The sequence below is a fragment of the Mangifera indica genome, chromosome 6 (assembly GCF_011075055.1).
Source record: "Mangifera indica cultivar Alphonso chromosome 6, CATAS_Mindica_2.1, whole genome shotgun sequence".
Classification (NCBI taxonomy): domain Eukaryota; kingdom Viridiplantae; phylum Streptophyta; class Magnoliopsida; order Sapindales; family Anacardiaceae; genus Mangifera; species Mangifera indica.
In genome coordinates this window covers 5,071,014-5,088,160 of record NC_058142.1, presented here as the reverse complement: position 1 = coordinate 5,088,160, position 17,147 = coordinate 5,071,014, and the positions used below count along the sequence as shown (strand labels likewise).

Here is a 17,147-nt window from a genome sequence, read left to right as displayed (position 1 = left end):
TTTTAAAATTAAAATATGAGATAAATTATTAATTTTTAAAACTAAAGATAAGAAAATGGGATAATTTTTTTAAAAAATAAAATTATTAAATGATATTTATACATTTAACACTAAATACAACATTTAATAGATAAATGAATATTTAAGTTTTCAAAATTTAACAAATAAAAGTCAGGAATACACTAAACTTTTGGTGGGAATAAGTATTTTGGCCAACTAATTATTTATTTTTGGATGTTTTTAGAGATAAGCAAAAGTATTGCCTTGTAATATATGGGATAATGTTTAGATTGGATTTAAAATGTTAATAATGCCAGCATTGCGTGAATGAATTTATTTATTTATTTTCCTGAATTGTGACCATGCTTCTTGAATTTTCATATCTTCTCATGTACCTAAAATTAATAGCCTAATATTTGTTTACAAGTACACAAAGACAACAGTAGGTCGTGTCGGATTGGCTTTGGTACGACCAATTGGATCTAAAATCCGTATAATCACAAGTTTTTATATCAAGTCGATCTATTAAAAAGCAAAAACCTATAATACGACTTTATATATATATATATGATCATGTCGTGTTAGACACTAAATAAACTAACTCATTTTTTTTATTAATAAAAAAATAAATTAAAAATAATTATTTAAATCTATTAATATAATTTTTTTTTTTCAAATTAATATAAAACAGGATCATAAATTGTAAATTGATCATTCAAATAACATTATATTTATATTTTTAAATGAATTAAAATTTTTTTTATCATTAATTAAGGTATTTAATTAAAATAATTTTTTTATTTTATTTGTGATGCAATAATATTTACTAATTGTGTATCTTCTCGTGTATCTAAAATTAATAGCCTGATATGGTTTATGGGTGGGTTTGTTTTAAGATAAACAATTTTTTTTTTTTATAGAAAATATCTATACGTTGGTTTAATATGATATTATTGCATGCATACTTTAATTAAAATATTATACCATTTGAATCTAAAATCTTAATTTGTAATTTGCCCTTAACATTAATCATCTATCAAATAAAAATTATGGACATTAATTTCATACATGAATGAGGTGGATATTGATTATAATTATTAGTATATTACGATATGATATAATACAGATAAAAAATAATATATATTATAAAGTATATTGAATTAATACAATATAGTGAATATATCATATAATATGATATATATCATATGATATGATACATATTATCAATACACTTAAAAAAAAATAATGACGTAATTAAAAATATTTATCATGAAAAAGATTTATGATACCTAATCTGGAGAGGTGATTTGTAATATTTTTATTTTTACATAGAAATTATAGTGATTTGAAATATTATAATGAAAAGAACCAATTGGTGTTTATTATGTTTTATAAAGTCACTAAACACAGATATGGTTCTGATTCTAAAGTTCATTTATATAAAAATATTAAAAGCAGTTTGAAACAATCTCTCCTCTATCTCTCTCTGGCTTTCCTTTGCTAAAAGATTTTGGAAAATAAGATCCATCGACCCATAATCACTTTTTTATATAATAATAAAATTATATGTATTGACTTTACATACATAAATAGATATATATGTATTTAATATATATCATTAATTAATTAGATAATTTTAAATTAAAAATAAAATAATATATAATTATATGATAATATATTATATATAATTATATTTGTGTATTAAAATGTAGATACGAAAGGGATAAGGTTTACTCATCACTAACACTATTATATTATAATATACTTCAAATGAAAATGGTATAAATTCTCTGGTATCCGGTTCTTCTTATATCTGCTTTATCAAAGTGATTAGACTTCCATTTCACATACTATACAGTCGAATGAGACAGCTTCTGATAAGCAAAGCAATTGGACGATTTGAGAATGTCCACAATTCCAGAAATTCTGTAGAAAATTTGAAAAGAAGAGAGCAATAATGAGAAGAGGAAGAAGGAAGGAGAGAAAATAAATTTGTATGAAAGTAGTTGTATTCCCTTTATTCATTTCATCCAGCAGTATAAAGTCAATTTATCATATGAAAAAAAAGGTTTTGCAATTGACAAGCTATAGTGAAGTATTCCAATCCATACATAAATACAAAATAATAGTATAGTAGTCAAATTGTATATCATATTATATATCAAAAATTTAATTTTTTATATCGTGTATAAAGTATAATATGATATAGCTTTTAAAAAATTCTAAATCATATATCATTAATTTAGAAAATATTTAAACAATCTAAAAAATTTAAAATTTTTCATTTACACCCTTACTACATATCATTTTTTTTTTTAAAAGTATATCAATAATATGTATCGTATCGTATGATACATAATGTATCGTATGATCTATCCATTGTATTATACTGATTCGATACATTTTATGATATGTATCGTTTTTGTCTTGTATCATTTTGTATTGCAAGATGTTTATAGTTATCAGTATCTTACGATATACGATTGTCTCCCATCTGCAAATTTATTCACATAGTTACACCGTCATACTAGCTATCTATGTGGATAAACAGATCCTTGTTGATATGTTTCTAACATCTTCGTCTCAGTATGTTCCGTATTAGTTTCATATTAAGATCTTTATAATTTTGTATAAACTAAATAAAATCATGTTATCATAATTCTACAAAGATGGGTTACTTAGTTGTGAAGACTATGATTGAGCTTTATGTAAGTATGCTTTATTCCAAACGGCATCAACTTAGTTTTTTAAACTCAAACCTGACAAATTGAATAACAAATTCGCTAGCAATATGAGATGCGACAATATTGTATAATATAAAGCATAGGGTTGGATATATAGTTTACTGTAGGATGCAGACCCAAAAGAATCATCTATACTTTCTTTATGGCGTGGTTCTGATGAGCCACAAACTGGTATCAATTATGTTTCTGGTTCAAAATTGGAAAGAATGGCATTTTACTGTTTTGGCTGAATTGAAAAGGCTTGGCATATACTTGGAAATGAAAGGAGTGGATGGTGTAAAATTTGCACCATTAACAAAGTGATGGGTGCTATTCAATATTCTCTCAAATATTCCAATATTTAAAAGGCTAGCTATAGCGTTCAATTTGCAGACACAAATGGCAACTTGGGAAGCTTGAAGCTTCACAACCATTGCTACTAAATCATAAGTATGGCCTCAAATCTAAGCATTGTTTGTGTTATCAGCAATGTTACTTAGGTATTGCACTCATGTTGAAAAAATCTTATATTGACTAATTTGGGAATAGCAATGTTATATAAAGCAAAATTTTTACATATTCAATATACTAATTGTTAGTCTGGTTATTATATTTCAGAGTTTGCCTACTGATTAAATTACGTTGGGTTCCTCGATTATCGAAAAAAAAAGTTAATTACATGTGCACATCATTAATACAAACTATGTATGGCCTCAATCATACTAAAACATATCAATTGGTAAAGTAATTTTTACAAAAGTTTATATATAAAATATTATTCTTTAATTATTTGGTTCTTGATGTTGTTTTTGCTTTCGGTTCAAATTTTGAGTTCATGATTACTTTTCCTTCTTTGAAATAAGAATTGGGCCATTGATGGTTTGGGCCTAGTTTTCTAATGGGACATGTGTCCTTGACCTATTGAGAGAATATACTTTAGTTCATCATGCATGTCAACATGTGTCCGAATGGCACCGCTTTAACATTAGATATTTCGATAACACTTTTAACACGCATCATATAATATTCATATTGCTTTAACATTAGATCTAGAAAATGGATACAATGAGTTGTCATGAGGAATATGATAATATAATTGTGTTGTATGCGGTGGGTAGTGGAAAGCATTTCATTCAGTTATTCTCCAAAGCTATGATAAGGAAGAGCACTTCAATTACAGTTTGGCAGAAACTTTCCCATTAATACAAATGTATCATGGGGTGAGTTTTTGTGCTTTCAAAAGTTTTGGGGCCTTAAAAAAAATTAAAATGTATTTCTCTATTAAAGAAAATTTGAAATCCATGGAAATTATTCAATTTTGGCATTTCGTAATCTATCTTAACCTAACTCATCACATTTTGCATATCCCCTCCTCTTTGTCCATCTCAAACTCTTGAATAGAATCTTGGTAAGTATATTGACCCTGTTTGTCTTCTTAGGGCACCAATGATGAAAACTACTCTCCTTTGACATATAAAAAAATTAAGATATATTAAAAAAAATTAACGGTGATGGTTTGGATAGAATATCTATATATATATATATATAATTAAGATAAGTCCAAATTCTTATAAAACTCAATTTAGACGCTTGAACTGTGAGCATTTAGAATATGTAGAGAATTTTTCCAAAGCTCATACATAATATTTCTTCACCAAAGAGGTAGTTAAATTGTATTAAAATTCCTACTTCTATCAAAAAATTCTATTCATCTATCTAAAAATATAATATGGATCTAGACCATTAGATTTCTATGTAAAATTTTATATGGTTAGTTTTGTTGGATGTATTTTCATTTAATCTCATATATTTTATTCCAATGTTTTTAAACCCACATCAGTGTTTAAATTGGTTATCTCATTAGTTCGTGATTCAATCGAACAACTAATTGGTTCAATATATTATCGAATTATTATGTATTTTTTAATAATATTAAATATTTATTATATTTGTGAAACGTAATTTCAAATATGTTAATTATACATTTGATACTCAATTAAAATCTTACAAATGGTAACTTTTTAAAGTTTTAATAAGACAAAAATTATATAATATTATATAAACTAATTTTATTAATTTTAAATAGTTTTTCCGATGCTATGAGTTTACCGAGTTTGATCAAATTTTAAATAAGTTAATATTTATATATAGACTGAATCAGATAGGGAAATTGAATTAAATTATAGTCTAATTCATGATTTAATCAATTAAATTAATTAATTTGATTCAGTTGTAAAAACATTATTCTATTCAATTGAAAGAATTAAAATAATGTTTGATCTTGTGCTTGTAGGGTTAACTATAAATTAACTACATCAAAGAAGCATTATTGATGTTAACTCTGACGAATAAAATTATAAGTTTATTGAACTTTGAAATTAAAAAATAAAAAAATAGAATAGTATTAAGTGTATATATATATACTTATATGTGTTATCACATAATTAAATGTTATTTTATCATTAATTTAAAATTATTAAATTATGTGAAAAAATATATAAATTTATATATATTTATGTTTTTAAGGTATGTATACATAACTTTATTAAAAAAATTATCTGAAATAATTGACACTTGATAGAAGGTTACATTTTGTAATTAAATTGTAAACTAGATTAAATTATAAGATTAAATTGAATTATAAATTAATTTATAATTTAATTGATTAAATTAATTAATTAAATTCTGTTTTACTCAATTGAAAGAATTACGATAACGTTTGATCTTGTGTTAATTATAAAAAAAATCTTTCTGAAATTTAAAATTTAAAAGAAAGTCTGAAACAGCTAACACTTGATATAGCGTCACTTTCTGTGACCCCACAACCCACCAGGTGGACCAATGACAGACATGAGGGCCCCGTAGAGATGCCATCCACATAACTCAAATCATTCAACGCCACCACATTAAATAAGATTAGACTAAAGGCCTAATAAGGACAAAATAACTACCATTCCTCAACCGACCAATTCATGGAATTTTTAATTCCTTTTTTTTTTTTTATAGTAGTGAATAATATTATATCAAATCCACGGGATAAGATTGTGTGAAATTTTGATATTATTTTTTTAAATGAATAACTTGAAATAGAAAAAATCTAGGCTCCTTAGTTTAAATAACTTTCAATATCTGGCAAGTAATTTCAGTCAACTAAATGATCTCACATGTTAACAGATAAAAATATCTATAGATAAGATAGACGAAGATAATTTGTTGACAAAAGACACCTATGATATTCTTTTATTTGTTGAGAATGAGAAAGGTAATTGACTACAACCTTTCTCGACCTATTGGGCGGGAGCAACTAGAACAAAATAAAAAATATCAAATATGATCTCAGATATTAACAAAATTAAAACATTACAATAGAAAAAACTTTGGGTATAAGTTTTTATCTTATTTATTCATAATAATTATGAGTCCAACCGTTATATCTCAAAGTTTATTTAATCTCAACTATATTTCTATTTAACAAAAGAAAAAAATCAAATGTAAGAAGAATTATTAATGCAATCCAAATCATATTTAATTAAAATGTTTATTGAACATGTTTTTAAAATTTAAAAAATAAAAAATAATTTTTGAAAACTGTGCTGAGACTGTTCTTCTTCAAGATAGAGTTTAATTGGGTCCCACACTCATGGAACCCCAATTACTCCTGTCTGGAGAACTCATTAATTTTAAATGAAAATTTAATATTATTTTTAGTTTTTATATTTATTTATTTTCAACTAAAGTAGATCCCTCTTACATTATTCCAGAGCAAAAGTATCGGGACCACTTAATCGGGAGCAACCCCGTTCAAGGACGCGTTTTTCAATTAACTAGATCATTATTTGTTTTAAATGATTAACCTCAGATAAGTCAAACACTTAATTTTGAGTTTCAACAACAAAAGGGATCTCATATTAATCTCAGATAAACTTTGGGTTGAGTTGGATCTAATATTACACTTGTTATTAAACTGCTCTCACCTTAAAAGTTAATTTAAGAGGTGTAATTTTTTACCACATTTATATAGGTTTCTTTGATGTATTTTCAAAATTATATTTATAAGATTTAAAAAATTTAAAATTCTATTTATGAGTTAATTATCATTAAATTTTTTTTATTAGAGATAGAGATAAAATCGTTATTTTACTAATAATATTAAAAAAATTATTAAATACATTATATGTTTTTTTTAAATTTTAAAAACTAATAATTTTACTTCTAATTAGAGTTTTCTAACTTTCAAAAATAACATTTTCTCTCCAAAACCTAAGATCTATTTTTTAGATGCTCTCTGACTATCGATGACGGTGCTTTAACTCACCATCTATGACCACCAAATCTTCACTTTTCGGTGGAAGACGACGTGTCTTTGTCAATTCCAAACAAATCGATGAAGACGCATTGATTCATCCGAATTAGCGAAGCCTTGTCAATTTTAGATGAATCAATGAAGATATTTGTTTTCTTCTATTCTAGAAAAATCAATGAACACTCGTCTTCCTCGATTTTTATGGAATCGATGAAGACACATCTTCTTCACATCTGTTTGAAGCATCGAAGAGATAAAAGCTAATTAGAGATTCGCGGGTTGAAGTGTCATCTTTGGTGGTCGAAGAGCGTTTGAAAAATAAACTCTAAGTTTTGGAAAAAAAAAATATTATTTTTAAAAATTAAAACACTTTAGATAAGGATAAAGTTGTTAGTTTTTAAAATTTTAAGGAAAACATAATAAATTTTATATGTTTTTTAATATTATTAATAAAATAATAATTTTATCTTTATTTTTAACAAATATTTTTAACTATAATTGACTCATCGGTGGGATTTGAGATTTTTAAATTCCTTGGAAATAATTTAGAACTGTATCAAGACTTGGATGGGAATTCGTGCGTTGGCCCACTTATATACAAACGCCTGGGCTCTGTTCCAACGGAAGTAAACCTACCCCACTGAAGTTCTATAATTACCATTTGAGGCCCCATTTTCAACTTCCCAACTGAAGTGGCATAATTGAGCCATTTGAGGCCCCATTGTCAACTTCCCAATTCAATTAAATCCAATATAAGACAAGCTACTTCCAATTGCTATTGCTTTTTATATGATAGTAACATTATCCATCCTACACTTAATTGACAACATTTATTAATAAACTCATAAAATGATACAAAAAATTTATGAAACAATTTACAAAACATTCATTTCATTACAATATAGTAAACAAAATCTTGAATATCTACAAACACTACACCAAAATGTCATAAGCAAACTGACAAATTTCAAACCCTAACAAAATCAACAAGAATATATTTTTTTTTGGGTTTTTTTGGCTATGGTTTTTGAAGGTTAATTAGTGACATTGACAATTATCTTCACCTTGCCAAGTCCAAACTATGTCTTTCAGAGCAGGCCTCACATCTTCCTCACAGAACTTCTTGTACTCAAGAGTGTCTCCGGATGACTTTGAGAACTCGACCACTGCAACCTCCGGCGCCACCTCGAAAACCTCCGCTGTCACCACTAATTTCCCCTTTCTACCCTCCTCTTTTCCCAGCATTTTCACCTTGAACTCGTTCACACAGACTCCAAAATTCAACTTCCTCGCCAATGTCTCAAGCTTCCCCATGATGGTTGAAGCCGAAGATCTAGATGTAAACATGGAACCCGATTTCCTCTTATTCTCAAACAATCCTGACAGATCAAACCCGGTCGACATCGATGATATGAACTCGAATGCATTATAGAAAGGGGGTGATGAACTCTTTGTTCTTACTAATTCAATCTCTCCAGGATCATCTTCACCACTTACAAAACCATTCTCCATTGAAAATTTCTCATCAATGGAAAACGCCACAGGTTTACAAAACCCTTTCTGAAACCAGGGAGTCCGCATAATTTCTGAAACTGTAATTCTCTTTTCAGGATCAGTCACCAGGATCCTGGATATCAATTTCCTGGCATCGGGGGAAATCCAGGGTGGAAATTCAAACTCTGCCTTGAAAATTTTCCTGTACATCTTCATAACATTTTCATCCTGGAAAGGTAAAAATCCTGCAAGAAGTACAAAGAGAATAACCCCGCAAGACCATATGTCCGATTTTGCTCCATCGTATCCTTTTTTTCTCAGGACTTCAGGTGCAACATATGAAGGAGTTCCACATCTTGTATGCAACAATCCATCATTCCAAATCTGTTCCGGCAAAGCGGAGAGACCGAAATCGGAGACTTTCAACTCCTCGTTTCCATCCAGGAGAAGATTTTCCGGCTTCAAATCACGGTGATAAACGCCGCGACTATGGCAAAAATCAACCGCGCTAATCAGCTGCTGAAAATACTTTCTCGCCAAGTCCTCCTTCAGCTTTCCCTTTGCTACTTTTGTGAATAATTCTCCACCCTTGACATATTCCATTATAAAGAAGATCTTAGCCTTCGTTGCCATCACTTCTTTGAGTTCAACAATGTTGGGGTGTCTCACCAAACGCATAATTGAAATTTCCCTCGTGATTTGCTCCATTAAACCTTCTTTCTTAACCTGATCTTTCAGAATAACTTTCACTGCAACACACTCTTGAGTGGCGAGGTTCCTCCCAAAATAGACCTTGGCGAAGGTGCCTTGGCCTAATAATCGCCCCATCTCATACTTTCCAAAGAGAGCATTTCTTGCCCCATTGCTCCAACAGTTTTGTTTCTTCTCAGCTTGTTCTTCCATAACTCAAGAAACTTTGAGATAAAGAAATATACTAAAAACTAATTCAATTCACATCAAAGAGCATATTCTTGTTAACGATATGTAAAAAGCTAAATGGGATGTTACATAGAAGGGAATTTGCCATGGAAATAGAGGGATAAGGTTGGAGTCTTGAGTGAAAAGGCCGAGTTTTGATAGGGTAAGTTCGGTGATTGGATGGTGAGAAAATTGGAGAGAGAATGGGGTGGCTTGTAGTCATTGGAGGCCATGGTTTTGGTGAGGCCAAGCACATAGAAATTTAGAAATATCTGATAAATTTAATCTGATATGAAAAGCTTGGCCAATAATGGTCGTGACAACACATTGGGAGATGGCGGGCCAGGGTTTTTATGACATCTTTTGCTTGGACTTTCACGTTTTGGCGAAGGTTCTGGTGAGGTGGAAATTTATTTGCCAAATAAACTTCTATGATTAATAATTTAAATTAAGATTAATAATTTAATTATTTAGAGTGAAAAACTATTAGATTTTACTAATATTATGATTGGCCCTTATAATAAATATACTATAATAGAAAATTTTTATTGTTTGGAAATTTGAAAACCTTCATAATGATCACATTTTACCTAAAAATTAGAAGGTGTGACAGAAAATGTGTTGGATGGTCACGATTATTATTGGTTTCTTGATGTTTGGGAGGTTTAATAAACATAATCTAGAGGTTACAATGGTTTTTTTAAATTTAAAAATAATAATAATGCAAAATTGACATACCTTTTTTTTTAAATGAATATGGGTATAGTTAGATTTCGATAAAATTATATGCACAAATAATATATATAACTTTGTCTATAAATAATAATATATTATCATATAATAAGACATTGTTTTATTTTTAATTTAAAATTATTCAATCATATAATGAAATGTTATTATTTATGCATAAAGTTATATATATTATTTGTATACATAAAAACATTATTAGATTTAGAGTTCAGTGTTTGTTTGAATGATAGAAAATAGAAACATTTAAATGTTTTTGAGGTTGTTTAGAGGATTATAAATGAATAAAACTATATTAAAAAACAAATTATATAAATTTATATGTACAAATTGATATAATAATTTATGATTAAGTGATATAATTATTTAATTTTTTTCACATTTTAAAAATTATTCGATCAGATATGCATATAATATCAATCACTCTAAATAAACTTTTTTTTATGGTTCATGGGAGAATTAATTTTGAGTTTCTCCCATGAATCTCTTTTTCAACTTATTTAAAATATTTAAATTTCAAAAGTATTTTTTATATTTTTATAAATTTAACTTCACCTATTCTTATATATTGAGAGATTTTTTAGTAAATTAATACTAAAATCTTTTCTACATTCCCCCAACCAAATAACTAGCAATTATTATTATTTTATAAAAGCTGGATATTCATATTACTCTTATTTTATAAACCCTATTTGAATAAAGCCTAAAAAAGAAACCTTTAATAATATATTAATATAGTAAGTAATTTGATGGAAAATTATAATACGTATTATCACGTGACTATAGAATAATTTATTTTTAATTTAAAATTACTTAATTATATAACGATATATTATTATTAGTACTAAATCAATATTTATTAAAAATAAGTGTATATAATTTTATTGTAATATTTTATAATTCTAGTATCTAAATTATATGTTTTGCTTACTCAATTTTTATAATACAATAAAATTATATATACATTTTTTAAAATAAATATTTGATACATAAATAATTTATAATTATATAATTAAATAATTTTAAATTAAAAATAAAATAATATTTAATTATATAATAATAATTTACCTTTTTCAACCCAAAAAAAAAAAAAAAATCACTTCCTATTCATCCATCATTTGCCCAAAAACAATTATTAATGCTGCATTATATAATCATATAATTCTTTAATCACTGTGTATGGCTGATGTGATGGAGTTGGACTTTGACTGATAGTTGGCCTTCACTGTCCCTCCGTTTAATTTCAGAATCTTTGTAAAGGACAAAAGATTTATTCCCAGCCAATTTAATGAAAACCCAGACTGATATAAGATAATTTTTATAAGACATCTTTTTATTAAAATTAAAGATTAAAAAAATTGAAAAATTATTATATTTTTTTCAAATATAAAAATTAATATTTTAAATTTTAAATTTAAAAAATAATAATTTATCTCTTAAAGTTTATTTTTTTCTTTCCTTATCCAATGAGGCGTTCTCTTGTCAATCTCCCTTTAACAAAGGGACAACACCATAGTATCAACAATACGATATTGTCGTAGACTTTCTTTGCATAAAATTTGTGGTTACTAGAATTTCTTAGCAAATTAATTGAAGAAAAATCCAGAGACTAATTAGCTGGCGAAATTAATCTGCATTCTGATCCATAATGAATTGCCAAAATTAACAGAACTGAAAGCAAGGAAAGAATCCAGAAGCCCTATCTCTTCCTTCACTCTTGGCCGCAACCGGCAACCCATATGCTGGATTCAGAGACACATCTGTGTGTCTCGCCAATCCGCATAGATCCGCCGACGCATAGACTTTGGTCAATGAATCATTGGTTGGTTTTCGATCGGTTAACAATTCATCTTTTTCTGATAGACTGGAGGATACGTCAGTGCGAGAGATTAATCAGATAATGGTTGTTGGAGGAAAAAAATAAAATAGAGAAAATTTTCATTTTTTAAATATTAGGTGAAGTGAATAGTTAATTTTAACCGGAGATAAAATATAATAAATTTTTAATTTTTTAATAATTTTAATTAAATAATATTTTTATCCTAACAAAATGATGTATATTTAGTTTTTTAAAAATTAATAAATGTAAGTTTGAATTTTCATAAAATATTGGGTAAGAATAAGTCTTTCGGCCCTTTATAACTTCAAAAGTGGTGTAGACATAATAAAATAAATTTAAATATGATTGAAATATAAAGAATGTACAATAAGAAATTGAAAAGAGACTGCTTAGCTTTATATAATATGGAAGAAAAGGGTGTGGATGCTTTGAAACAAAATGAAAAGAGTGGGTCTACAAATGGAGGTGAGGGGTCTTTATCTTCTTTTTATATTTAAGGCATTATTGGCAAATTTTCAAACTTTGTATACGTGGCGGATAATCCACCATATATAACAAAAAGTAATTTCTTTTCCATTGACATTGAAAATTCCTGTTCTAGTCACGAGTGTGAGATTATATGGATTAAAAAGACATTTGCAGTATTCTTGTATGGGAAAAAAGTATCAAATTGGTCCTCAGGTTTTAAAAATAGTATCAATTTGTAAGGTTTTGAATGTTGACATTTCCTTCTCTAAAGCCATCGGATATTGCATAGAAACTAACATATGAAAGTTGAAAGGGCAGCTGATTTTAATGGGCGGCTTAAGTAATAAAACATTCGAAATCTCTAATTGGAATGAGTTCTTAATTTATATAATATAATGATTGTGAGACTAATCACTGAATTTAACTTTTTTTTTTTATGATCGAAGAACCTCATCAAATTTAATGATATGATTCATAACTATTACATCGGATAAAGTTTAAAATTTTACTAGTTATGAAGTATATATAGTTCAAACCCAAACCTAGTTCAGAGTTTTATATGTTTGATTTAGTTAATTTAGTCTCGAAAAAATAATCTAATTTAAATGAGATTTTTGTCCAAAAAATAAAAGATAGAAAGGGCAATTGATGCTTAACTGTCATGTCTCTACATCTTTTTACCTCTGTATTTTCCTTCTATTCTCTCCATCACACCAATTTCTCACTATCTAAAACCTTAATGAAAGCAAAAAAAATAAAATAAAATGGCAATCATTATTGTTTAATTTTGGTTTAATTTTTTATTTTTTTGTGATGATATTAAGCTATTTAAATATTTTGACATGGTTTTAATAGATTGTAACTATAAGAAGGTAAATGTTATTATTTTAAAATTTTTGATCAAATTAAAAATATAACTTTTAAGAACTTGACAATCAAATTATAGTTTCACCCTACCTTAGAAAAACTAAATTGTTTTTCACTCATGGTAATAGTTGTTGTACAATTAAGACTAATGAAATTGTGATTAACTGAGTGACCTATTTATGATGGTTTCCTCTGCAAAAGTACGTGCACTGTTATGTTAGTGATTTTATCAAGAGAATTTTGACAAAGTGGGTATATAAAAATTGTTGTCCTAAAGCCTCTATACAACCCTTAATTTATAATACAGGAGAAAAAATTACATTTGCAATTATATAATTGAATACTAGAACTCTAGTATAATGTATCTAAACAAATCTCTTTGTTATGAAAAATAGATGATCATGTGTCTTTGATCCAGTAATATGTGATATTATCCTATAATGATATGAGATGAAAAAGGTATACGAGATCATGAAAAACGATTGTAATCGTCAAATTCTATTTTTTATGCTCTCTAAACAAGAGGTATTTTGTTTATACTTTGACGTAGATTTATATGTAAATGATATGATTAACCGTTGTATAAAATTTATATAGAAAGTCCTCTTTTGTTGTTGCTTTTACGAGTTTAACCCAAAAAAAAAAAAAAGTTCTAATTATACTATAACTATCTCCAGTTTTCAGAATGTGAGTTGGTTAAGATGTTGAAAATGCAGATGACTATGTGGTCTTACATGCCAGTGAAGAAATCAATGAGAAAGTTGTAGGATTGCTCCAAGAAGCTTACGGAAAGTCCTTGGAAAGAGTCGATTTGTCTTCCATACAGTCCAGGTTCTTTTCAGAAGTTTTGGAAGTATATTTGGATTGAAAGTGTCTAATTTGTCTAACAACTAGTTTGTTACAATATTTATTTCTTCATTTAACAAACGAAGCCTTTATTTTACAATAATAAGGAAAGTGTGGAAAATCATCTTTCAATGGTTTGGTTTATAATTATCTTATTCTTTGAAATTTAAAATTTGTACTTAAAATATGACTCTGGGATATATCGTGTCATATCCAGTACAGTTTGTTTTGCCCACAAGCCATGGCTTGGGCGGGCTTTATAAGTCATGTTGACCCACGACAAAACAAGGTTTGGGACATGACCAATGACTCCTAGGTCATGTCATGTCTCTGTGGGCTTTTAACAGAGTAGCTAACGTGCCAAATCCTAAAGCCTTTGACATGACCCACACATCCTGCAATCAATTGCCCCATGGGTTGTGCTTTTTAAGAGAGGGTCAGGTTGGGCCCTGGGCAGACCCTTATCTTATGATCATTTTTCTGTATTGGTTTTTCAATTATGTATCAAGTTAATCCTAACTCAATTTCTAGATTAACAAATTTGAGGAAAAAAAAAAAAACTTTATTTGGATTCTAAACTTTTAGAGACGATCCCTAACTTCATTGAATTATTTCTAATTTGAAAATCTTTAATATTTCAAAAAAAACAAACTTTTATAGATGCTAACACTCGTAAAGAATCACAATAATACACTTTAACAATAAATAATTAATTTTAATACAATAAAACAAGTTATCGGCTATACTTAAATGAATGTTTTAGTTAAAATGTTCACACATGATGCAACATGTGTGTACTTGGCAAATGAACACACACAGACCAATTCGTCGTGATCACAAATGTTTATTGTTTACCAAAAAAACTCATAATTCTAAATTAAAAGAGAAAGTAAAGAGGGTTTTTGGGCCTCTGTAACATGAGTCCAATGAAGAACCGGTGCCCAAAAGCCCAATCAATTAGCATAAAGTTCTACTTCATAGCAATAGTTCCCAGAAAATTGTTTGATTCATCTTTCTTTGAGTATGGTTTCATTTAAACACCCAGCTTCTTCATTTGGAAAATAAATATAATACATGTTCTATTTAACTTTCTTTAAGCATAAAAAATTTTATTCAATTTTCTTGAGCTTTTGCCTCATTATAGATGATGAACATACAGTTTATGTATATGTATTTAGTAAATTATTGACCATCAAATTCAGGTCTTCCAAACCCCAATGTCTAGTAATAAAATTTCTAAGGTAAAGACCTGAGTTCAAGTTTTTCACATGTTTGTAAAACTTTAACTTATCTCATGAGTAATTATAGGTTCTGTCCCAGTATTTTAGATTTATAGGTCTAACAACAAATACAAACAAAAATATATAAAGGGCTTCCATCATTTTGTAAAATTCTTATATCATAAACCCAAAAACTAATCATAAATTCAACAAGCGATCATACAATTATTGTGTTATTATTATAATTTTTTTCAATTTAAATGGAAGAATGAATCATCAATGACGTTAGTATCATAAGCCAAAGATTCCCTTAATCTTGATACAATGAATTTTGGGTGTTTTATTAATCCTAAACCATAAAGAAAACAAACGAAATTTGCCAAACAAAACAAACAATGTATATATAATTTTAAATATGCAAGTAATATCTTATTATATAATAAAATAATATTTTATTATATATTTAAAATTATATACACGTAATATTAATTTTTTACAATAATCACTCGTGTATTGCGTGTGGGTTTCGGATGATGCCAAAGTGTGCATTTAATTTAATTAATTGTAGAGTATGATGTGTCTTCAATTCACTGTTCAAATTTCGGCCACTGTATTTAAACATATGTTTCAGGCACTTTTGCCTCCACCAGTCACCGCCACCCGCTTTTTCAATTTTCAATTTCTTTGAAAAACTTTTGACCACACACTCTTTTCTACTGTATATATATTTTTAATATTACACCTAATTACGTGAAAATTTGGATTTAAATTTTTATTATAATAGTAAAATTTTGAATTACCCAATAAAATAATTATGGATATAATTACTTTATTTTAAGATTTAGGATGAATTTCCCTATTAACAAATATTTTATAAGTATTTTTGAAATATAAATAAATAATTTTAAAAAATTGGAATAATTGTAAAATTTACATTAAAAATAAAAAAACAGTGGAAGGTTCTAAAAGTGGATGACATGAACCATAAATATGAATCATGAGAATTGAAAGTTACGTGTTGAATCTTTTATTTTATTTGCATGATGATGTCATGCATTGCATCATTCCCAATATTCCTTCAACCCTCGTGTATTTCCTTCCTTAATTATTCCACACAGGGATCTCTTTTTTCTTTCAATTATCTCTAAATTGACAAATTTCATAATAATAAATTTTCTTTTATTTTTAAATAGTTAATAATTATCGTTATATCAAATACGGTTTAACTACACAAATACAAGTGACAGATCCAAAAATATAATATACATAAATCAAAATTAAATAAAAATAAAAATTTTCAAAATTACTTAAAAAATAATAAAATTTAAAAAGAATCGATTTAAAAATTATTTTAAAATTTCAAATTAATAATTGTTCAAGCTTAAAAAGATATTAAATATTTTTTTATATGTAATAGAGATAATTCATATTTTTTTAAATTCAAGGAAAGTCAGGTGACTCTTTTTGACCTCTTTTGAATTCATACATGTAACTACAATTAAGATAATTTTTTATTAGCATTAATTTTTTTTCAATTATAATACATATTATAAAGTTTTTTCTGAAAAGTTAGATAGGTCAAGAAATATACACAATATTTAATAATATTTTATATAAATTAATAATTCAATGAAAGAAATTATTAGGTCAACTAGTGGTTGAAGTAAAACAAGAATTTTCGTCACTTAATTAATATGGTTAGGCACTAATCATGTCAACTT

The 17,147-nt window shown here is 27.1% G+C and overlaps 1 protein-coding gene across 1 annotated transcript; it reads right to left on the bottom strand.

The window, feature by feature from the left end:
* Window positions 1-7,837: 7,837 nt before the first annotated feature.
* On the bottom strand, window positions 7,838-9,683 carry LOC123219415 (CBL-interacting serine/threonine-protein kinase 5-like). The gene has a single exon (XM_044641375.1). The coding sequence runs from the start codon at window positions 9,421-9,423 to the stop codon at window positions 8,065-8,067; it is 1,359 nt and encodes a 452-aa protein (XP_044497310.1). The 5' UTR covers window positions 9,424-9,683; the 3' UTR covers window positions 7,838-8,064.
* Window positions 9,684-17,147: the final 7,464 nt, after the last annotated feature.